The sequence below is a fragment of the Felis catus genome, chromosome E1 (assembly GCF_018350175.1).
Source record: "Felis catus isolate Fca126 chromosome E1, F.catus_Fca126_mat1.0, whole genome shotgun sequence".
Classification (NCBI taxonomy): domain Eukaryota; kingdom Metazoa; phylum Chordata; class Mammalia; order Carnivora; family Felidae; genus Felis; species Felis catus.
Genome location: NC_058381.1, coordinates 10,238,133 through 10,262,500, shown reverse-complemented (window position 1 = coordinate 10,262,500; position 24,368 = coordinate 10,238,133). Strand labels below are relative to the sequence as shown.

The following is a 24,368-nucleotide window of genomic DNA, read 5'->3' as shown; positions in this document are numbered from 1 at the left end:
GTGGGAAAATAGCGGTATATAATTTTCCGGAGGGCATTCTGGTAGTTTCTAGCATAAGCTTTAAAAATAAACATGCCCTTTCAATCAGCAATTCTATTTCTAAGACTGCAACCTAAAGAGTTATGGATTTGTAAAAAGATTTATCTGTAAAAAGTTTAGCAAAACGTTATTTGGAAGAAACACAAAGTGTGCTAAAATTAGGAATTACCTAAATCAACTGCAGCAAGTGGGTAAGCCCGTTGGTTAGCCAGCTATCAAACATGGCTGAAACCCTCCCGCCCACGATGGCTGGTTTCACTTTAAGTTCATGACCTTAGCACGACCTTAATGAAACCCAAGGATCATACTACAGTCTCCTGGGCCATTTTCTCTCATACTCTACCGGACAACACACAACACATCTTCTTCTCTCTCTTTAAAAATGATACACATCTTCGAATTCTCTTTGCTGATTACTCTGCTTCCTACTTCATTAAGAAAATAGAAGCAGTCAGAAAATTATTTCCATTTCCTGCCACCACATCTACCAACTCACCTGCACCTCTACCCACACACTCTGCATTTGAGCACCGGACCCCTTCCTCTTGCCTCAAGACTTCTTTCTTACAGCAACTGTCCCCTCGGTCTCCTGCATCGCTTCTTTGCTGCTGCCTCATATTCACCAGCTACGTACAGTCTGTCTGTATGTTACACATATGAACTTGCTTGTATGCTATACCTTATATGCGTATAACACATCACCACAAAAACAAAACCCACTGGCCCTTGACTTAACATCCCCTTCCAGTTTATCCCTGGAGCAAGATGCCTCAAAGAGTTGCTCATACTTGCTGTCTCCACTCCGCCTCCTATTCTAAGACTCCTCTGATGAAGTTTTCGTCTCTACTGGTACCCTGAAATTAAGATAACCAGTGGGCCAGTTGTCCACAGGGTTGGCAAGTCCATTCCATTCCTAGTACTCATCTTACTTAACCTCTCAGAGGATTTAACACACCTTCGATCACTCCCTTACCCCCAGAAACGTTTTTTCACTTGGCTTCCAGAAAATAACTCTTGTCCTGAGACAGAGTTATAAAGCGGGGCCTACTTTACTAGCTGTTACTCCTGAGTTTCTGCTAGTTCTTCCTCACCCGCCAGACTTGTAAATATCAGGCCTGCCTCAGAACTGGGTGCTTAAGACTTCTTTGTCTTCACTCATCATACTTACACTGAGGGTAATGTCATCCGTGGCTCTAAACCACCTATATGCTGATGACTTCTAAACATGTCTCTTCAACCTACACCTCTTTCACGAACTCCTAGCGCAGATATCCAGCTGCATACTTGACATTCACCATTTAGTGAACACCCAAACTCCTGATTTTCCCCATAAGCCATTACCCTCACAGTCTTCCTCATCTTATAAATGGCAACTCCAGGGGCACCTGGGTGGCTCAGTCGGTTAAGCGACCAACTTCGGCTCAGGTCGTGATCTCACAGTTTGTGAGTTCAAGCCCCATGTCGGGCTCTTTGCTGACAGCTCGGAGCCTGGAGCCTGGAGCCTGCTTCGGATTCTGTGTCTCCCTCTCTCTATGCTCCTCCTCTGCTCGTGCTCTGTCTCTCAATAATAAATAAACGTTAAAAAAAATTTTTTTTTCAAGTTTATAAATGACAACTCCACTCTCTTATTCAGGTTTGTTTGTTTATTTGAGAGAGTGACAGCATATGAGCCAGCGAGCAGTGGGAGAGAGGCAGAGGGAAAGGGACAGAGAATCTCAAGCAGGTTCCAAGCCCAGTACGGAGCCCGAAGCAAAGCTTGATCCCATGACCCTGGGATCATGGCATGAACTGAAATCAAGAGTCTTACATTCAACTGATGGCCACCCAGGTGCCCCATTATTCAGGTTTGAAAAACAAACAAACATGAAGTCATGCTTAATGCCTTTTTCCCCTCTCACACTATTCAACTTCAAACCATCAGTAAATTCTATCAGCTATACCTTCAAAATATCTTTAAAATTCTACCACTTCAAGGATTTGCAGAAGATGAAGGAAGCAGTGGAAGCACAGTTTTTGGGTTATTCTGAGTCCCCATATAAACAGGGAGTAATGAGCCAGCAATACCAGAAACCCATGGATAACATTTACAACCAAACAGGCAGGTGGGACACACAATAACAGCTTAAGTGCAGACTTCTTCCAACTGTAATGTACTTTAAGTAGAGCTGTGTAGAGTATTCCAGGGGCGGCTGGGTGCCTCAGTTGGTTGAGCATCTGACTTCAGCTCAGGTCATGATCTCACGGCTCAGAGTTCGACTCCGCACCGGGCTCTGTGCTGACAGCTCGGAGCCTGGAGCCTGCTTTGGATTTAGTGTCTCCCTCTCTCTCTGCCCCTCTGTTGCTTGTGCTCTCTCTCTCTCTCAAAAATAAATAAACATTAAAAAAGAAAAAAAGGCATATTCTAACTGAAAGAGAAGAAAACGGGGTAGGATTCAGAAGAATGAGGTTCAAAGAAGAAAAACGGTCTAAAAACATAGGTAATTAACATTTTAACTTTCTCAGATCTCTTGATCACTAAATGTTACCAACTTATACTTCAAAAGATTTTTTTCCCCTCACAGGATTATATCATTACTTCGATAAAGAAAAGGAAAGAAAATAATTGAAGTGATATTTCATTTTTAAATATTTTACTTGACCCCTCCCCCCCCCCCTTTTCTCCCCTACCCCTGCATAGTTTGGTTATTCACTGGCAAAAACAAATCCCCAAACGAATCACTAGCCAATCAATATCTCAAATAGCCAAATTCTAATCAGTTAGCACACCCCAGTTGTCCTGTTGCAGAGGAAATGCTGGTCTAGAGAAGTGTGGAAAATGGTTGTAACAAATTCCCACATAAAAATAGAGGAACTGCATAGAAAGGCCAAATTCCAAAGACAACATTTGCAACAAAACTGGGTGAAAACCCAAAATACAAGCAAATGGGGACAATCAACAGCCTCAAGACCTGTATAAGAGTCTATCTGTGTGGGAGAAACAAAAGGAAAACAATGGGGCCAACATCTGACAAGCCCTAAAATAGTCAACAGTTGTTCACTGGAAAGTATGGTGGGCCAAATTAAGAACTACAGTTTAGACAGGAAAAGGTTTTGCTGTCTCCAATAATGAATGAATGCAAAGTATCTGTGATAAAGACTGAAAGAGCCCCATGCTGGGAAGAATCTGCTAGAAGAATAACATGCTATATTTCATAAATCAAAAATATCAAGTTTCTGTAATAAAAATATAAAACTCAGTACCAGGACTTGATGGGAACATAACAAATATTTGTTTAATGAATAAACAAATCACTTTCATCTGTGATTACAGGTGCCTCTAAGGTCCTTCTTACACAACAGAGTAAATTCTTTTTTTTTTTTTTTTTTTTACTATGACCTACAGAGAAATAGGTTTACATGACATAGTATATACATACATAAATATATGATGAAAACAATTTCCTGAAATGAGGTTTGCCCTTACTACTGTGAAGCACTTTCATTTTTCTATTCTAGTGTTTTTTTGGCAGGAAGGTGTGGTCATAAAGAGGAGACTAGTCTGAATTTACAGTATGAAAAACATTGCCAAATAGCATACCAGTCAACGTGTAGTGGTCTATTTTCTCGCCTTTTCTTTTTTTAATGTTTTTATTTTTGAGAGAGAGAGACAGCATGAGCAGGAGAGGGGCAGAGAGAGAGGGAGACACAGAATCTGAAGCAGGCTTCAGGCTCTGAGCTGTGAGCACAAGGGCCTGACACAGGGCTCAAACCCACCGACCACGAGATCATGACCTGAGCTGAAGTCAGACAGTTAACTGACTGAGCCACCCAGGTGCCCCTGTAGCGGTCTGTTTTCAAATCCTGAGTCTGCTATGTCTGAGGTGTGTTATCTTGGACAAATAATTAAATCCCCTCTTTGTGCTTCAGATTTCTCATTTATAAAATAATAACTGTATTTATATTACAGGTTTTTAGAAGGGTAGAGTTTATCCACAGAAAGTGCTTATAATGCTGTCTGGGACACAGTAAGAATTCAACATTTTTGAGTGCCACTATTGTTTTTGCTGCTGCTGTTATTTGAGCCAAAGTCTAAGAATTTACATCTGACATATGAAGAGAAAATTTTTAAGTGAGCTACAGTTGATATACTAAAGTACTCTGAACACAGACTAAGAAGGGATATGTTGACTTCCATTTTCATAAAAGATTCTCTTAAGTAATAACCAAAAACAGGCATTATTTTTTTTTTTTTTGCCATAGCTTCAAGCACTGCTTACCTATGATGTCATTTCTCATTGCTTCTGTAATCGGTATTGGTTTAGCAGCATCTGGAGATATGTATTTGGTAAAAGTATTCACTGCATCTTGTTCTATGCCTGCAAGGGAAGAAGGGGACAACTTCAAAATTCAAAGCACACTTGGACCAGTAATGGGCTACAATCATGAACAGCGGGGCTGTTTGCTGTATGCCCAAGCGTGTGCGTGCACACACACAAATACATCCACATTTATTACAAATATAAATATATAAAAAAATATGTACGGGAGAAAACAATGTTGCTTCTTCACTGTTTGGTTTGTGGAACAGAGAAGTTACGCCTGAATTCCGCCCCCTATTCCTCCTCTAAACTAACCAACTGCTCCTTAACAGCAATTATTTATGCATGTCCTCTTTCCATGTCTCTTCTCCACAATCTCAACGTAAAGGACTTGCTCAGCAATGTTAACAGCAGGAACTGCAAAATTATTTATAAACCTGCACTTAAAATATTTTACAAAATGATTTCAGGTTTATGAATACCTTCGTTCGACTTTCAACAACCCTAGAAGGTTAAAACAACATCTCAAACTTTTTAGTCTCAGGACTTCTTTGCAACCTTAAGTTAAATTGAAGAACCCAAAGAGCTTTTGTTAATGTGAGTTTTATCTACAGGTATTAACATATGAGAAATAAAAAAATAAGAAAATTATTGATTCGGTTAAAATTAACAATATTAAATCTGTTGTAAGTTAACATAAACAATATTTTTTATGTGAAAAAAAAAAAACGATTTTCCAAACTGAAAAAATTAGTGAGAAATGGGCTTTGTTTTACATTTTGCAACGCTCTTTGTCTTGATAGCAAACTGCTGGACTTTCATGATCTGCCTTGGCATTCAATCTGCTGTACTATTCTGTGTTGGCTGAAGTATATTCTAATGTGCTGGTGCGTGTACACACACACTGTTCATTCTGGTTCTGGCACAGAGCTTCTAAAAGCAACCCCTAGAATTTCCTAAGCAGCAGGGGTGAGAGGAGCATATTTTGCTATTCATAATGAGCCCCTTTCAACCACAGGAGTGTTTATGGTAATGAGGTGACTTGCAGAATGGGGCAGGTTGCCAGAGGAACAAACTGTGTGATTACAGAACTAGAATTTTCGGCCCCACTCCCCAACCTCCAGGGAGGGTAGAGGGGCTGGGGATCATCAAGTTAATCACCAATGGCCAAAAATTTAATCAATTATGCCCATGTTGTAGAACCATGAAAACCCTAAATGAAGTGGTTCAGAGCTTCCAGGTTGATGAATGCATCTATGTGCTGGGAGGGTGGCACACTCCCAACCCCTCAGAGACAAAGGCTTTGTACTTGGGATCTTCTTGACCTTGCCCTATACACCTCTTCATTTGGTGGTTCGTTTGCAAGCTTTATGATGTACTTTATTATTATTTGTTAAGTTTATTTATTTTGAGAGAGAGACAGAGAGAGCAAGCAGGGGAGGGGTAGAGAGAGAGGGAGAGAAAGAATCCCAGGCAGGCTCCATGCTGTCAGCCTGGAGCCCAACGTGGGGCTCAAACTCACAAACCATGAGATCATGACCTGAGCTGAAACCAAAGGTCAGATGCCTAACCAACTGAGCCACCCAGGCACCCCTTGATGTACTTTAAAATAAACCAGTAAATGTAAATAAAATGTTTCCCAAAGTTCTGTGAGCTATCATAAGAGATTACAGAACCTGAGGAGAGGCTGTGGAAATACCAGATTTATAGCTGGTTGGCCAGAAGTACAGGTGACAAATGTACTTGGGACTTGCGACTGGCATCTGAAGTGGGAGGCAATCTTGTGGAACAGCGCCCTTAACCTGTGAGGTCTGTGCTAACTCTGGGTAGTTATGGCCAGAACGAATTGAATAGTAGGACCCCCAGTTACTGACCACAGAGAGAACTGGAGAAGTGCTTGGTGTGGAAAGCCCACATGTTTGGTGTCACAAGTATTGTGAATAGAGGAATGGGTTTCCTTTTACCTATATTAAGAAACTCTTGCCTCAGATAGGCAGAGATGGGAAAAGGAGTATTTTAATGGCTGTTTGAGATCACTGTGGATAAATTCTTCTTTGATACTACACCCAAATGTGACAGTGGTAGTTTCTTAACAGTAAGTTAGAAGTGCAAACCCTATCAGTGAACTTGTCTGTTATATTAAAATCCAATGGTGTATCTCCCATGTTAGGAGACCTTTTACTCATGATTTTATTACATCATATATACATATTTTCAAAATTTTTAAATGCTTATTTATTAATTTTTGAGAGAGAGCGAGAGAGCAGGGCAGGGGCCGAGAGAGAGGGAGACAGAGAATCCCAAGCAGGCTCCACACTGTCAGCACAGAGCCCAATGTGGGCAGGGCTCAATCTCACAAACCGTGAGATCATGATACGAGCCTAAATCAAGATTAAGTTGGATGCTTAGCCAACTGAGCCACCCAGGTGCCCCGACGTAAATTTTTTGGAATATTTTGGAAAATATTGGTTCACTGACTTATGTAGACCTTCCAAATGTTGATGCCCTGCATCATATAGTATAAAAAATCACATCATTAATATCACAAACATCTTATCAGAACACTCTTTAAAGCTGTCAAAGCATAGGGTGGTGAATAGGAATTTTCCAAAATTCTAATTTTCATTGAAAAGCTCAAACTTTACCCACGGGCAAATACTGTCAGCTGTTTTTCGTGAAATGTCAAACTTAATTCATTCATTTCCAAGAAAATATCTGACAAATACCCAAGTCTGTAACCATAGTCATTCTTTAGAGTAAAATGGTATTCCATTAAATAAGCAGCTAATTGAGCTCACAAAAACAAAGCCATACACCCATGTTGCGATGGGCTCTAGGTTTTGTACAGAAGTGCACACCTGAAACTAATACTACACTGTAAGTTAACGAACTGGACTTTAAAAACTTAAAAATAAAATAAAAACATTTACATCTTAAAAAATACATGCACCCAAGAGTTTAGATTTAATAAAGTTAATTATCTACTTCCCCAAAGACATCTTTCAGTAAAAGCGGCACTTAGTTTTATTGGGAGTACGTAGCAGCACAAAATGACGATTTGTACAATCTGGCTCAAGGCCAGCAAGTTTTCCCACAATTGCCTTTGCACCATCACTACAAAGGTCAACACAGTGAAAAAGACAAATAACATCTCAGAATTACTGTGGAAACAGTCTGGACTACATGCAACCTGTTGAAAAATTCTCGGGGACTCTATGGGTGTGCAAACCATACTTTGAGAACCCCTGGGTTAACAGAATAAATTTTTTTTTAACAATAGATTATTATTCCTATTTTTACAGGAAAAAAAAAACCTTATGTACAAAAATTTTAAATGACTTATTTGAGTTAAGAAAGTGCTGGGGTGAGGGGGGGGGCCCAGGGAGAAGCAAAAACAGTTTTTGTATGTGATTGAAGTTGTTATCGGCTTAAAATAGATTGCTATAAGATCTTTCATGTAAGTCCTATGGTGACCACAATAAAAATATCTACAGAAGATATGCAAAAGAATGAGAAAGAATTCTTAAGTGTGTCACTACATAAAAACAAGGAAACACAAAGGGAGACAGCAAGAAATGAAAAGAGGGAAAAAACCTAAAAGCCACTCACAAAAACAAGACAAAATGGCAACAGTAAATCCTACCCTATCAATAATTACTTTAAATGTACATGGATTAAATTCCCCAAAGACAAAGGCTGCATTTTTTTTTTTTTAAATAATAAAGATCCCACTACATGCTGCATACAAGAGACTCACTTTAAATTTTAGTTTTGAGAGAGAGAGAGACAGAGAGACAGAGCATGAGCAGGGGAGGGGCAAAAAGAGGGAGACAGAACCAAAGCAGACTCTTGGCTCTGAGCTGTGACTACAGAACCCGAAGGGGTGCTCGAGCTCACAGTTCATGAGATCATGACCTGGGCCGAAGTCAGACGCTTTACTGACTAAGTCACCCAGGCACCCCAAGAGACTCACTTTAGATTTAAGGACACACATAGGCTCAAAGTGAAGGGACGGAAAAGATACTCCATGCAAATAGTAACCAGAAGACAGCAGGAGGAAGGGGACTAACCTTATATCAGACAAAAATAGACTTTATGTCAAAAACTGTCATAAGAGACAATGATAAAAGGGTCAATCCACCTAGAAGATATAACAATTATAAACACATCTCTGTATTTATTCTGATGTACCTAACATCAGAGCATCTAAATATTAAATCAACCACTGACAGAAGTGAAGGAAGAAATAAACACTAACACAATAATAGATGTCAATACCACATTTTCAAAAATAGATATAGAATACCCAGACAGAAAACCGGAAGGAAACAGAGGACTCAAACACCACCACCGACCAAAAGGACCTAACAGACATACACAGAACATTCCACCTTACAGCAGCAGAAGGGAATATACCCTCTTAACACATTTAGATCATTCTCTAGGACAGATTACATGTTAAGTCAAAAACAGGTTTTAGGTTTAAGATGGAAATCATAACAAGTATCTTTTCCAACAGCAATGGAATAAACCCAGAAATCAAAAGCAAAAAGAAAACTGGAAAATTCAGAAATATGTGGAAATTAAACAATATATACTCTTGAACAATGAATGAGTTGAAAAATACATCAGGAAATTTAAAAAATATCTGGAGACAGGGGTACCTGGCTGACTCCGTCAATAGAGCATGCAACTTTTGAAGTTGGGATGGTGAGTTCAAGCCTCACACTGGGCATGTAGCCTACTTAAAAAAAAAAAAAAATCCTGAGACAAATGAAAACACAACATACTAAAATGGGATGCAGTAAAACCAGTATCCAGAGGGGCATTTATAGCTGTAAATGCTTACATTAAGAAAGTAGAAAGATGTCAAAGAACATCTTTACAGAACTTCACAGAAGAAACTAGAAATAACAAATTAAGCCCAAAGTTAGAAGGAAGGAAGGAATAACAATTAGAGCAAAAATAAGCAAAATACAGAATAAACAATAGAAAAATCAAGAAAAGAGTTGTTTTTAAATTTTTTTTATTAAAAAATTTTTTTAAACATCTATTTATTATTGAGAGACAGCGACAGAGCATGAGCACAGGAGTGGCAGAGAGAGAGGGAGACACAGAATCTAAAGCAGGCTCCAGGCTCCAGCTGCCAGCACAGAGCCCGACGTGGGGCTCAAACTCGCAAACTGTGAGATCAAGACCTGAGCTGAAGTTGGGATGCTTAACCGACTGAGCCACCCAGGTGCCCCAAAGAGTTGGTTTTTTAAAAAGATCAACCAAATTCACCAACTTTTAGCAGACCAAAATAAAAAGACAACTCAAATAAATAAAATAAAAAAGGAGATATAACAACTGATGCCACAGAGATAAAAGTTTTAAGACACTATTATGAACAATTATATACCAACAAACTAGATATATGCCAACAATCTAGAAGACACAGGTAAACTTCTAGAAATATACAACCTACTAACACTGAATCATCAAGAAACAGAAATTGAACACATCTATAATTTGTGAGGAGACTAAATCAGTAACCAAAACTCTTCCAACAAAGAAAATCCCAGGAGAAGATGGCTTCACTGGTGAATTCTACCAAACACTTAAAGAACTAACACTAATCTGGGGCGCCTGGGTGGCTCAGTCGGTTAAGTGGCCAACTTCAGCTCAGGTCATGATCTCGCGGTCTGTGAGTTCGAGCCCCGAGTCAGGCTCTGTGCTGACAGCTCAGAGCCTGGAGCCTGTTTCAGATTCTGTGTCTCCCTCTCTCTGACCCTCCCCCGTTCATGCTCTGACTCTCTCTGTCTCAAAAATAAATAAATGTTAAAAAAAAAAATGAAAGAACTAACACTAATCCTTTTCAAACTCTTTCCAAAAAAATAAAAAAAGAAAGAACATTTCCAAACTCATTTTATGAGGTCAGCATTACCCTAATACCAAAACCAAAGACACCATAAGAAAACTACAGAACAATATCCCTGATGAACATAAATGCAAAAACCCTCAACAAAATACTAGCAAACAGAATTCAACAGTACATTAAAGCATCACACACTATGACCAAGTGGAATTCATCCCTGGAGTACCAGGACAGTTCAACATATAGAAATCAATTCTAGTGATACACCACTTCAACAAACTGAAGGATAAACATCATATGACCTACTCAATAGATGCAGAAGAAGCATTTAACAAAATTCAACACTTCCATGATTTAAAAGTTTCAACACACTAGGAACAAAAAAAAAGAAATGATCTCAACATAATAAAGGCCACACATGAAAAATTCACAGCTAATATCATACTCAATTGTGGAAAACTGAAAGCTTCTCCTCTAATATCAGCAACAAGGCAAGGACGCCCACTTTTCACACCTCTATTCAACATAGTATTAGAAATCTAACCAAGGTTATTGGGATAGGGGGAAAACAAAGGGCCTCCAAATTGGAAAGAATGAAGTTAAATACCTCTATTTGCAGATGACTTAATCTTACATGTAGAAAACCCTGGGGCACCTGGGTGGCTCAGTCGGTTAAGCATCTGACTCTTGATTTCGGCTCAGGTCATGATCTCACAGTTCATGAGTTCAAGTCCCACATTGGGCTGTGTGCTGACAGTGCAGAGACTACTTGGGATCCCCTATCTCCCTCTCTCTCTGTCCCTCTTCTGCTTGTGCTCTCGTTCTCTCTCTCTCTCTCAAAATAAATAAACTTAAAAACAAAAAGACACAAAAATTAGAAAAAAACCCTGACAGATTTAATTCAGAGTTATAGGATACAAAAATCAATATGCAAAAATTAGTTGCATTTCGGGATGCTTGGGTGGCTCAGTTGGTTAAATGTCCAACTTCGGCTCAAGTCATGATCTCATGGTTAACAGGTTCTAGCCCTGTGTCAGGCTCTGTGCAGACAGCTCAGAACCTGAAACCTGCTTCAGATTCTGTGTCTCCCTCTCTCTCTGACCCTCCCCTGCTTGTGCTCTGTCTCTCATTTTCTCTAAAATAAGTAAAAACCAATTTTAAAAAATTAAAAAAAAAGTAGTTGCATTTCTGTATACTAACAACAAACTATCCTATCCAAAAAGGAAACTAAGCAAATAATCGCACTTACAATAGCATCACGAAGAATAAAATACTTAGGAATAAATTTAACCAAGGAAGTGAAAGATCCGTACACTTAAAACTGTAACACACTGCTGAAAGAAATTAAAGAGGACACAAATAAATGGAAAATCATCTTGTGTTCATGCAATGGAAGCCTTAATATTGTTAAGATGTCACTACCCAAAAGTGATCAACAGACTCAACTCAATTCCTATCAACATCTCAAAGGTATTTTTTTCAGAAATAGAAAAAACAATCCTAAAATTCATAAAGAACTACAAAGGACCTGAATAGCCAAAAACAACCTTGAGTAAAAAGAACAAAGCTAAAGGCATCACACGTCCTGATTTCAAAATATATTATGAAGCTACAATAATGAAAACAGTATGGTACTGACATAGAGACAGACATACAGATCAAGAGAACAGAACCACAATGAGATACCATCTCATACATGTGAGGATGACCATAATAATAACAAAAAGAAAACACAACACGTTAACAAATGTTGGTGAGATGTGGAGGAATTGGGAGAATTGGAGTCCACATATACTGTTGGTGGGAATGTAAAATGGTGTAGTTACTATGGAAAACAGTATGGAGCATCCTCAAAAAATTAAAAACTGAACTCTTTTATGATCCAGCAATGCCACTTCTGGGTATTTATCTAAAAAAATTGAAATCAGGATCTTGAAGAGATATTTGTACTCCCATGTCATTGCAGGATTATTCACAATTGCCAAGACATAAAAACAACCAAAGGTTCATGGATGGATAAATGTATAAACAAAATGTGGTATATACATTCAATGGAAGACTGTTCAGCCATAAAAAAAAAAAAAAAAGGAAAACCTAACTTATGTAACAACATAAATGAACCTTAAAGGCATAATGCTAAATAAAATAAGTCAGTCACAGAAGGACAAATACTGCAAGATCCCACTTATATGTGGTATCTAATATAGTCAAACTCAGAGAAGCGGAAAATAGAACTGTAGCTGTTAGAAGCTGGAAGGGGAGAAATAGAGAGTTGCGATTAACAGGTATAAAGTTTCAGTTACCCAAGGTGAATACGTTCTGGAGATCTGCTATACGCCATTGTATGTATAGTTAAAAATATTGTACTGTACACTTAAGAATTTGTTAAGAGGGTAGAGTTCATGGATCTCGTTTACCACAACAGAGAAAGAAAAAAGAATTCATGGAAAAAAGAGAAAGTCCCAGAGTCAGGACAAAAGTTCAGGTATGACTCATGATCAGTACTGTCTCTAATGTAGAGAGCTATAAAAAGGTACGTTTTGGGGAAGGGAAGTTGTGCTTGTTTTTTCTCTACATTAATTAGTTAATCCTCTCTACACCCAGGGCCTTGAAGAAAGGTATCAATTGTGAAGATTCAGGGGGACTGTTTTGCCTTTAACCAGATCTAACATAATCCAAGCTAATTCCACTCTCTCAACAGATGTTTTATTGTATAGCCACTATGAGCAAATTATTAATCAGAACAAAGACACTAGTTTTGAAGCAAATGCCTATCAAAAAGCCTAAAAATCAGAACCTGTGTTGTTTCTCAGTTTTTGCTTTTCCACCAACTAAAAACAGCTGCCAATCCCAGACAAATACTGTAAGATGTTGTACAGACGTTAATGCACATTTTTGAGGGGATTAAAACTAACTGAAAGAAGTTTTGATACCTTTAAATAAAATATTAACTATATTTCATTTCAGAAACACAGAATGAAGTTACACCCTTCTTTTGGATCAGAAAAATTCAGTTTTAAGAATAAAAGGACATTAACATATTTTAAACATTTTAATAAATTAATAAATGAAACAGTTTTAACTCAATAAATGCTTGGCTAAGCAAAGATAAATGCTTTGGTTCAATTTCTAAAACACTCTTTTAATAAAAGAACAAAGGAACATAGAAATGTTTAAAACATCTGCTTTTTAAAAATATACCTTTTAGGAAACCATGAGGACAGATTACTGGAAGTAAAGAACTTTCCTTCAATTATTTGAGTGATGTTCAAAACTCCATTACTCACTTTAGTATTTCACTAAGAAGTTTTCAATTTTTAAAAAAATGGCTATTTATTTTGAGAGATAAAGAGGGAGAGAGACAGCAAGCACTCAAGCACAGGAGGGGTGGGAGGGTGGGCGCAGAGAGACAATCCCAAGCAGGCTTCACTGTCAGCACAGAGCCAGACTTGAGGTTCAAACCCACAAACTGTGAGATCATAACCTGAGCAGAGATCAAGAATCAGACGCTTAACCAACGGAGCCACCCTGGCACCCTTAATGTCTACTTAAATGCAAGTACAAAACACCAGTATATTCTAAAGAAGTTACTCGGAAGAAATTACACGTCAATTCTGAATTCTTAGTATAATCAATCTTTAGTTACAAAAGCAATAGGCCATTACAAATTCCTTTACAGTCACCTTGTGAAGCTCAAGAAGTTTTAATACAATGAAAATGATTACAACAGAAACCTTAGAGGCAGGTGTTAGACCATCATCTTCTTAATATATTTGTGTTTTAAGGGGAAAACAGAAAATCTATATAGGATACTCATTCTTTGATTTGCTCTGAAATCCTAAGGACTGGGTCAAGATGAAATAAGCACACGTCACCCACCCCACAGAATGCAGCTAAAATCACTAGACAAATGTATCTGAAGACCTGGAAATGGTAGCACGCAGACAGAAAGGAAACCAGGACTCAAAGTGCCACCAGAGCAGAGCCAAGTGTCCCGCTTTGTTTCTCCAGTATCTCCTGGCCTGGACTCCCAAAGCTGAAACTGCACAAGGATGCACAAAGAAAAAGCTCCAGAGAAGCCCTCTATTTCTGGTCTAAGGAGCAGGAAGGGGTTTCATATGGACAGCAGAGAGTGAGAGAAATCTCCTGGGCTTCCTTTCACTCCAGTCTCCATTCCCAGGCAATGGCAGCAGCACTCAGGCAGGCTCCAAAAGCTCTCCAAACTCTGTCCTTTGACAGAGAAACCGTAGTCCCAGTAAGAAGAGGAGAATCCCTATTTCTTTTTATCCACTGTCCTCTGGCTGCTTGGCCACAGAAGCTGACATAGTGGTAGAAAGTGAAGCCCCAACTTTCTAGCCAAACAACCAGGAAGGTAGGGTCCCCTAGGCACCAGAAACTGCTAGGGAAACAGCAGAAAAGAAGAAGGCCTGTGAAAAGCATATCAAGTTGTGTGTGTACTCCTCGGCTCACACATGAACTGGGCATGCATGGACTTGACTGTAACAGCATACCAATGGGTGTGAGAACTAAACTATGACCTTTCCACTGGACAGGTCTCAGACTGGACCCTAGCAGGCATAGATACAAATACAATCCAAAACTGAATGGACTCTAGAACCACAGCCTACAGAATGCTAGTTGGAATAGGGCTGAACCTAACCAGGTGAATTTCTTGCTAAAACAAAAATTCAACATTCTTCACAGGATCTAAACATGACCCAGAATCATGCAAGTCAAACTGTCCTTAATACAATCCAAAATTAACTGCCATACAAAACCCCAGAAAATCCCATTATCTCACAAGTGAAAAGACAAGCAAGATGATACAGATACACAGATGCTGGAATTACAGAACAAAGATTTTTTTTTATAACCATGTTCCAAGAAGTAAGGTCAAATACTCTTGAAACAAACAGAAAGACAGCCTCTGCAGAGAAAAAGATTAAAAAAAAAAAAAAAAAAGCACAAGAAGGAAGAGGAGGAGGAGGAGGAACAAATGGAAGGATGAGAACCAGAAAAAAAAAATAACCTAAGGTTAAAATTCACTGGAAAGACTCAAAGCATGATGGAAATGACAGAGGAAAGAATCAGTGAATTCAAAGATATACGAATAGAAAATTTCCAAGCTGAAAAACAGGAAAACAAAAAATTTGACAAAAGCACATAGAGCCTCCAAGGATCTGCAGGACAATGACAAACATACAACATTTGGGTCATTAAAATCTCAGAAGAAAGAGAAAGAAGTATGGGGCCAAAAAAAAAAAAAAAAAAGTGAAAGAACAATCAATGGCTGAAAACATCCTCCTTTGAAAATCAAAAAGCTCAGGGGCACCTGGGTGGCGCAGTCGGTTAGGCGTCCGACTTCAGCCAGGTCACGATCTCGCGGTCCGTGAGTTCGAGCCCCGCATCAGGCTCTGGGCTGATGGCTCAGAGCCTGGAGCCTGTTTCCGATTCTGTGTCTCCCTCTCTCTCTGCCCCTCCCCCATTCCTGCTCTGTCTCTCTCTGTCCCAAAAATAAATAAACGTTGAAAAAAAAAATTAAAAAAAAAAAAAAAGAAAATCAAAAAGCTCAGTGAACCTCAGATGGATAACCAAACTGCTGAACATTAGAGACAGGGAAAATATCTCAAAAGCAGCTATAAAAAAGATGCTAAACATAAGATAATAATGATTCCAAGACTGCAGATTTCTCCCAGAAACCATGGAGGCCAGAGGCAGCGAAACAGCACTTTTAAAGTGGTAAGAGAAAAGAACTATCAATCTTGAATTCTCTATCAAATGAAAATTCCTTCAAAATAAAGAAACTCTTAGATGGAAAATTACTGAGAAAATTCTCTGACAGCAGTCCTGCTCTAGAAGAAACGCTAGAGGGATCTTCGAGATGCTGGTGAAATAACAGAAACAACAACTGAACTTCAGGAATGAAGGAACAGCAACAGATATGGCAAATACCGGGCTTACACGTAACAGACAATTCTTTTTTTAAGTTCTGTAAGTTGTGTCCAACAGTTGAAAGCCAAATTCCCAACACCGTCTGATGGGATTTTCAACAAAAGTGGATGACACTACACCACATGAGTGGGGAGACAAAGGGACCTACATGGCCCACATGATGTAATAAAATGATAATTTTAGGGGCGCCTGGGTGGCTCACTTGGTTGAGTGACCGACTTCGGCTCAGGTCATGATCTCACAGTCCGTGGGTTGGAGCCCCGCATCGGGCTCTGTGCTGACAGCTCAGAACCCGGAACTTGCTTCGGATTCTGTGTCTCCCTCTTTCTCTGCCCTCTCTCAATCATGCTCTGTCTCTATCTCTCTCTCTCAAAAATGAATAAACATTAAAAAAAATTTTTTTAAAAAGATAATTTTACATGGACTGTGTATGTATGATGGTATGTATACTGCAATCCCTAGAGAAACCACTAAAAACCTATACAAAGAGATACAATCAAGAACTAAATAGATAAACTCTTAAAAAAATTCAAAGAATCCAAAAGAAAAAAGAATAGGAAATCCAAGGATGGGAACAAACAGAAAAATAAAATGGGAGACATAAATTCAAACACATTAATAATTACACTTAATATAATTATATATGTTAAATTAACAAGTATTGGCAATTATATTTACATATTAAAAGGTAAATGATCACGTTGTAATTAACTACACTTAACATAAAGAGCTACACTACAACTTATACTGAAATAAATTTATCAACAAAAAACCAGATTGTCAGAATGGATTAAAAAAAAAATGACCCAACTACATGCTATCAAAAGAAACTCACTTTAAAAATGATAAAGGCAAGGGGTGCCTGGGTGGCTCAGTCAGTTGGGCGTCCCTTTGGCTCAGGTCAAGATCTCACAGTCTGTGAGTTCAAGCCCCACGTCAGACTCTGCACTGACAGCTCAGAGCCTGGAGCCTACTTCAGATTCTGTCTCCTTCTCTCTCTTACCCTCCCCCACTCACACTCTGTGTGTGTGTGTGTGTGTGTGTGTGTGTGTGTGTGTCTCTCTCTCTCTCAAAAATAAAATAAAAACACTAAAAAAAAATGACAAAGGCAAGTCAAAAGTAAAGCGAAAGAAAAAGATGTACCATGAACTGCAGTGGCTATATAAGTCAGACAGAAGAGATTTCTGACCTTAGAACAAGTAAAGTTACCACAGATAAAGAGGAACATTACAAAATGGTAGGATCGATTTACCAAGAAGATTCAATGATTCTAAATAGGTACAAACCTAACAACTGAGCCTCAAAATACATGCAAAAACAGAACTGAAAGCACAATTGGAAAAATCCACAACCATGCTCAGAGACTTCAACACTCCTCTCTCCGTAACAGATATAAAAAACATAAACGTACTGGCAATGATACAGAAAAACTGAACACCATCATCAACCAACTCCATCGAATTGACATTTATAGAAAACTATCAAACAGCAGTATGTTCTTTTCATTGTATGTGAGTTATTCACCAAGATAAACCATATCCTAGGCTATTTAAAATTTTTAACAAATTTAGGGGCACTTGGATGGCTTGGTTGAGCATCTGACTCCGGCTCAGGTCATGATCTCACAGCTCGTGAGTTCGAGCCCTGCGTCGAGCTCTGTGCTGACAGCTCAGAGCCTGGAGCCTGCTACGGATTCTGTGTCTCCCTCTCTCTCTGCCCCTCCCCTGATCGCGCTCTCTCTCTCTCTCTCTCAAAATAAACATTAAAAAATGTTTTAATAAAAAAATTTTTAACAAATTTAAAAGAATTGAAATCATTCAAAGTATGTTTTCTAACCATGATATAATTACACGGGAAGTCAGTAACAAAAAGATCACAGATAAAATTTTTCAAACACCTGGAAATTAAACAACATATTTCTAAATAATCATGGGCAAAAGAGTCAGACTCCAGGGAAATTAGGCATTTTATTTTTATTTAATTCAAAGTATCAGAATTTGTGGGGTGTAGATAAAACAGTGATTGGAAGGAAATTCATAGCATTACATGCTTCTCTTAAAATACAAAGGTCTCTGGGTGGCCTGGGTGGCTCAGTCGGTTAAGTGTCTGACTCTTGATTTCCACCCAGGTCATGATCCCAGAGTTGTGGGATCAAGCCCCGCATAGGGCTCTGTACTGACAGCACAGAGCCTGTTTGGGATTCTCTCTCTCCCTCTCTCTCTCTGCCCCCTCCTGCTTGCATGCCCACGCATGTGAGCAAGCTCTCTCTTTCTCAAAATAAAGAAATCAGCTAAAAAAAAAAAAAAAAAAAAGTCTCTTGGGGCACCTGGCTGGCTCAGTCACTAGAGTATGTGACTCTTGATATCAGTCAGGGTTATGAGTTTGAGCCCCACATTGGGTGCAGAGATTACTTAAAAAAATAAAATCTTTCAAAAAATTTAAAAAAAAAGGTCTCAAATAAACGATATAAGTTTCTATCTTAAGAAATGAGAAAAAGTAAATCTAAAGCAAGCATGAGAAGGGGCTCCTGGATGGCTCAGTTGGTGGGGCAACTGACTCTGGCTCAGGTCATGATCTCACGGTTTGTGAGTTTGAGCCCTGCATGGAGCTCTGTGCTGACAGCTCAGAGCCTGGAGCTACTTCAGATTCTGTGTCTTCCTCTTTCTCCACACCTCCCTCACTTGTGCTCTCTCTCTCTCTTTCAAAAATAAACATTAAAAAAAATTTAAAGCAAGCAGGAGGAAAGAATTAACACATAGCAGAAAAATCCATAAAATTGAAAAGAGAAAAACAGATAAAAAAAATCAATTGTAAATCAAAAGCTGGTTCTTTTAAAAAGACAGATTAACCCCCTATGTATGCTGGCAAAGAAGAAAGAAGACACAATTACCAATATCAGCAATGAAAAAGGGGTATTACTACAAACTTGAGACTAAAAAAAGAAAGTAAGGGAATCCTAGATAATTACATGCCCATAAATTCAACAATTTAATGAAAATAACAATTCCTTCAAAGCTGCAAAGTACTAACATTCCCTCAAGAAGAAATAGATAACCTGAATAGTCCTAGATCTATTAAAGAAACAGAATTTATAGTTTGAAACACTCTGAAAAAACACACAAAAAAACCCCAACAATTCTACATGATCTTTTCCAGAAAACAGAAGTGGTGGGAAAACGTCCCAACTCATTCTTGGGGGCCAACATTACATTGATACTAAAATCAGACAAAAGCAGTACAAGAAAACTACAGACCAAATCCATCATAAACGTAAATGCAAAAATGACCAACAAAATTTAGAAAATCAAATCTAGCAACATATAAGAATAAAACACACCACACAACCAAATGGCACTAAACCTGGGAATGCAAGGTTATTCAAACTTTCAAAAATCAATCAATATAACCCATCACATTAACAGACAAAGAAAGGAAAACTACATGGTCGTATCAAACGACACAGACAAAACATGTGACACATTCAACACCATTCATGATTCAAACAACTCTCAAGAAACCACTAAGAGAAGCAGACTTCCATCAACCTATAAAGAGCCTTTATAAAAAACTCATGGTTAACCTCATACTTCATGGTGAAAGACTAAATGCTTTCCCTCTAAGATCAGGAACAAGAATATTCATTCTCACCACTCCTAATCAACACAATACAGCAAGTCCTAGCTTAGTGCAATAAGGCAACGGGAAAAGAAAAAAAAAAAAAAATCAGAAAGCAAGAAGTAACTGTCCTTATTCACAAACAACATTAATGTAGAAAATCCCAAGTAATCTACAGAAAAACTACTAGAAGTAGTGAGTTTCATAAGGTCACAGAATAGGTTAACATATAAAAGTCAATCATATTTCTATATACTAGCAATAAAAAATTAGAAACAGAAATTTTTAAAATAGCATTCACGGGGCACCTGGGTGGCTCAGTCAATTGAGTATCCGACTTCAGCTCAGGTCATGATCTAATGGTTCATGAGTTCAAGCCCTGCATTTGGCTATCTGCTGTCAGCACAGAGCCCGCTTCAGATCCTGTCTTTCTCTCTGCCCCTACCCCACTCACACTCTCTCAAAAATAAATAAAAACATTAAAAACAAAATTGCACTCACAATAGCACCAAAAAGAAATACTTAGATATGTTTAAAAAAATATATGAAGGATGTGTACACTGAGGACTACATATTGCTGATAAATAAATAAGATACCTAAGTAAATAAAAACATTCTCCATGTTCATGTATTCTAAGACTTGATACAGTTAAGATGTAAATTCTCATCAAACTGACCTAAGGATTGAATGCAATTCCAATAAAAACTCCATCAGGATTTCTTTTCTTTTCTTTAATGTTTATTTTTGACAGGGGGTGGGAGAGACAGAGTGCAAGTGCGGGAGGGGCAGAGAGTGAGGGAGACACAGAATCCGAAGTAGGCTCCAGGCTCTGAGTTGTCAGCACAGAGACCCACACGGGGCTTGAACCCACCAACTGTGAGATCATGATCTGTGGAAAGCTGGATGCTTAACCGACGGAGTCACCCAGGCACCCCTACCAGGATTTCTTATAGATATAGACAAGATTGTGCTAAAGATTATATTTAGGGGGAAAAAAAAACTAGAATAGACAGAACAATTTTGAAAAACAAAAAACAAACTTGGAGACCTCATACTATCTAATTTTAAGACTTACTGTAAAGCTACAGTAATGAAGACAGTGGATACTGATTGGTGAAGGAACAGACACATGTATCAATGGAACAGAACAGAGTCCATAAATAGACCTACAGAAATATGGCTAAGGTACAAGGGCAAGTCAATACAGTAAGGGTAGTCTTTTCAATTAGTGGTGTTGAAACAACACCATATTCATATGCAAAAATAAAAAACAATACAAAAATATTTGACCACCCCTTACATCTTAGACAATATTAACTCAAAATAGACCATATATCTAACTGTGAAGGATGAAATCATAGTACTTTTAGAAGAACACACAAGAGAAAATCTTCATGACCGTTAATTAGGCAAACAGTTCTCAGGGTATGACTCCAAAAGCACAATCCATAAAAGAAAAAAGTCACTAAATTAATCAAAAAGTCCTCTTGTTCTGTGAAAGACACTATTAAGAGAATGAGAAGTCAAGCTATCAACTAGGAGAAAACATCTGAAATCACATAGCCAAAATAGTTTTATACCCAGAACACACACACACACAAAAAACCTCTCAGGGGCGCCTGGGTGGCGCAGTCGGTTAAGCGTCCGACTTCAGCCAGGTCACGATCTCGCCGTCCGGGAGTTCGAGCCCCGCGTCGGGCTCTGGGCTGATGGCTCAGAGTCTGGAGCCTGTTTCCGATTCTGTGTCTCCCTCTCTCTCTGCCCCTCCCCCGTTCATGCTCTGTCTCTCTGTGTCCCAAAAATAAATAAACGTTGAAAAAATAAAAAATTAAAAAAAAAAAAAAAAACCTCTCAGAATTCAATGTCAGTAAAACAGACAATCCAAGGAAATATGGGAGTATGTTGCTGGTGGATATGCAAAATGGTACAGCCGCTCTACAAAACAGTCGGACAGTTTTTTATATAATTAAACATATACCATATAATTCAGCAAACTTACCACTTGGTATTTGCCCTAGAGAAATAAAAACTTTTGTCCACACAAAAAAACGTATACATGCACAAATGTTTATAGCAGTTTTATTCATAATCATTAACAACTGGAAACAACCCAGACGTCCTTAAACTGGTGAATGGATAGTACATCCATACAATGAATATTACTTAGCAATAAAAAGCTATGAACATCTTGACAGAACATGGATAAATTTCAAGCCATTATGCTAAGTCAAAGAAGCCTATCTCAAAGGCTACATATTGTAAAAATTCATTTGTATGGCACTCCAGAAAAGGCAAAACTAGAGAGTCAGATCAGTGGTTGCCAAATGATGTGACAGAGGAGGGTTTAAACACAAAGGTGACAGAACTATTCTTATCCTGTGAGGGCAGTTACAGGAACCTATGCATGTGTTAAAATTCATACAAATATACATCAAATGAGATCTATTGCACTAAAATTTTTGAAACTAATGAAAAATGAAAAAAACAAGTACTCTTTTTATAACTCCACTATTTCTTTTCTTTCTTTTTTTTTTTTTTTTTAACATTTATTTATTTTTGAGAGAGTGTAAGAGCGTGCGTGCAGGGGAGGGACACAGAGAGGGAAACACAGAATCGAAAGCAGGCTCCAGGATCCAAGCTGTCAGTACAGAACCTGACATGGGGTTCGAACTCACAAACCATGAGATTGTGACCTGAGCTGAAGTCAGATGCTTAACCGACTGAACCACCTAGGCGCCCCATCCTCCACTGCTATTTCTATGTTTTATTGAAATAAACTACCACCAAACCAAAAGGCTTCCAAAAAAAAAAAAAAAGAGAAAAAAAGAAAAGGAAGTGTATTACAATTAAACAGACTTCCATTTCCAGAAACAGGCCAGACTAGATGTTTAAAAAAATTCTTCACAATACTAAATTTCCCATACACTAAATATCCCACCACAATAAATTTCGTGGTAAAGCAAGGGAAACAGTGAGAGGAAGAAAACAAGGACAAGCAATTCCTTAATCTGAAAACTGTGGGGCCAGTAATATTTTAGAATTCAGAATCTGGGCAGTTTTTATAGAGGTAATGCACTGTGTTTATAGAAACCAGGTTAATCCTCTAGCAGCATGTGGGACAACACCACATAATCAAACACATCTACGTTTCTGCAGTAAGTTCATACCAGTCCAGGTCAAGTTTCGTCCTTTTAAAAAATAACCTGGGATAGTCAAAGCTTTCTGGATTTCTAAATTGCAGATGAAGAACTGCGGAGCTGCAGGAGCCAGTGCAAATCAAGATGGGCGTGAGTACAGAGGGGAAGGGCATTCACCTGGGAAAACCACCAACGTCAAGAGACTTAAGTGTGCCTTTTCAAGAGCAGTTGCCCAGGACCCAAATAGGGTAGAATTTGGGTTTTAAGTGGTAACTAAAACTAATGGATGGTACTGAAGCTGGCCCCAGATGCAGGACAAATGCAAATGCAGACATAATCTGAAATAGGCCCATTTAAACAGATTTCTCAAACAATTCCCACAGATAAAAATCCAAACACCTATGTTCACAGTCAAAACCACTAAAATCACAAGCTACCAAGAGTGTAAATCTGAAGAAACAAATACTGAATCAGATCCACAAAAACTACAGCTATTGGAATTATCAGATGATGAATATATATTTAATAAATTTAAATAGAAAATGGGCTCAAGAGTGGGATGAAGGGATAAAGGAAGAAGAAACTAAAAAAATGATGAGGCAAATTTGAATTGTAAAATTTTTTTCTAGAAATAAAAAATTCAGTTAACTTTTAAATAAGAATAACATTAAAAAATTATTCAACAGCAGATTAGACAGACCCATATTGAAATAATCAATGAACTAAATAAAAAACAGATCTGAAGAAAACACCACCAATGTGGAAAAGTTACCTACTATAGATTTCAACTCTAGGATATTCTGGAAAAGGCAAAACTATGGAGACAGTAAAAAGATTAGTGGTTGTCAGGGATAAGCAGGTAGGAAGAGATGAATAGACAGAGTACGGAGGATTTTTTAGGACAGTGAAAATACTCTAACACCATAAATGATGGATACATGTCATTATACATTTGTTCAAACCTGTAAGAATGAACACCACCAAAAGTGAACCCTAATATAAACTATGGACTTTGAGTGACTATAAGGCATCCAGGTAGGTTCATCAACTGCAATAAATGTTCCACTCTGGTGGGGGACGTGGATGATGGGAGAGGCCTCTGTATGTGTGGGGCAAGGGTATATGGGAAATCTCTGTACCTTCCCCTCAATTTTGCTGTGAACCTTAAACTGCTCAGAAAAAATAAAGTCTTACTAGAGGGGGAAAAAAAGAAAAGAAAAAGCAAACAAAGAAAAGCCAAGAAAGAAATCACCTAGCCCGGTAAGAAACAAAGAACAGATAAGATAAAAAAAAAGAGGAAAAACTTGGAGGCTGTCTAATCAGAATTCTAGAAGGTAATAACTGAAAAATTCAGAGGGTGTAACTCCCAAATGGACAGAGAAGAAATCAAGAAAGAGGTGCTATTGTTGAAATGCCTGGACTTTAACTTTAGCTCCACCCTCTCCCCTCCCCTCATTCTATAACCCGAG

General features: G+C 38.3%; 1 protein-coding gene across 1 annotated transcript in view; it reads right to left on the bottom strand.

Moving 5' to 3' along the window:
• The window catches only part of AKAP10 (A-kinase anchoring protein 10), a 79,360-nt gene that overhangs the window by 32,113 nt on the left and 22,879 nt on the right, over nucleotides 1-24,368 (bottom strand). Inside the window, exon 5 of the mRNA XM_003996325.6 lies at nucleotides 4,296-4,394. Coding sequence (XP_003996374.2) covers nucleotides 4,296-4,394 — 99 coding nt within the window. The remainder of the gene's footprint in view (nucleotides 1-4,295; nucleotides 4,395-24,368) is intronic.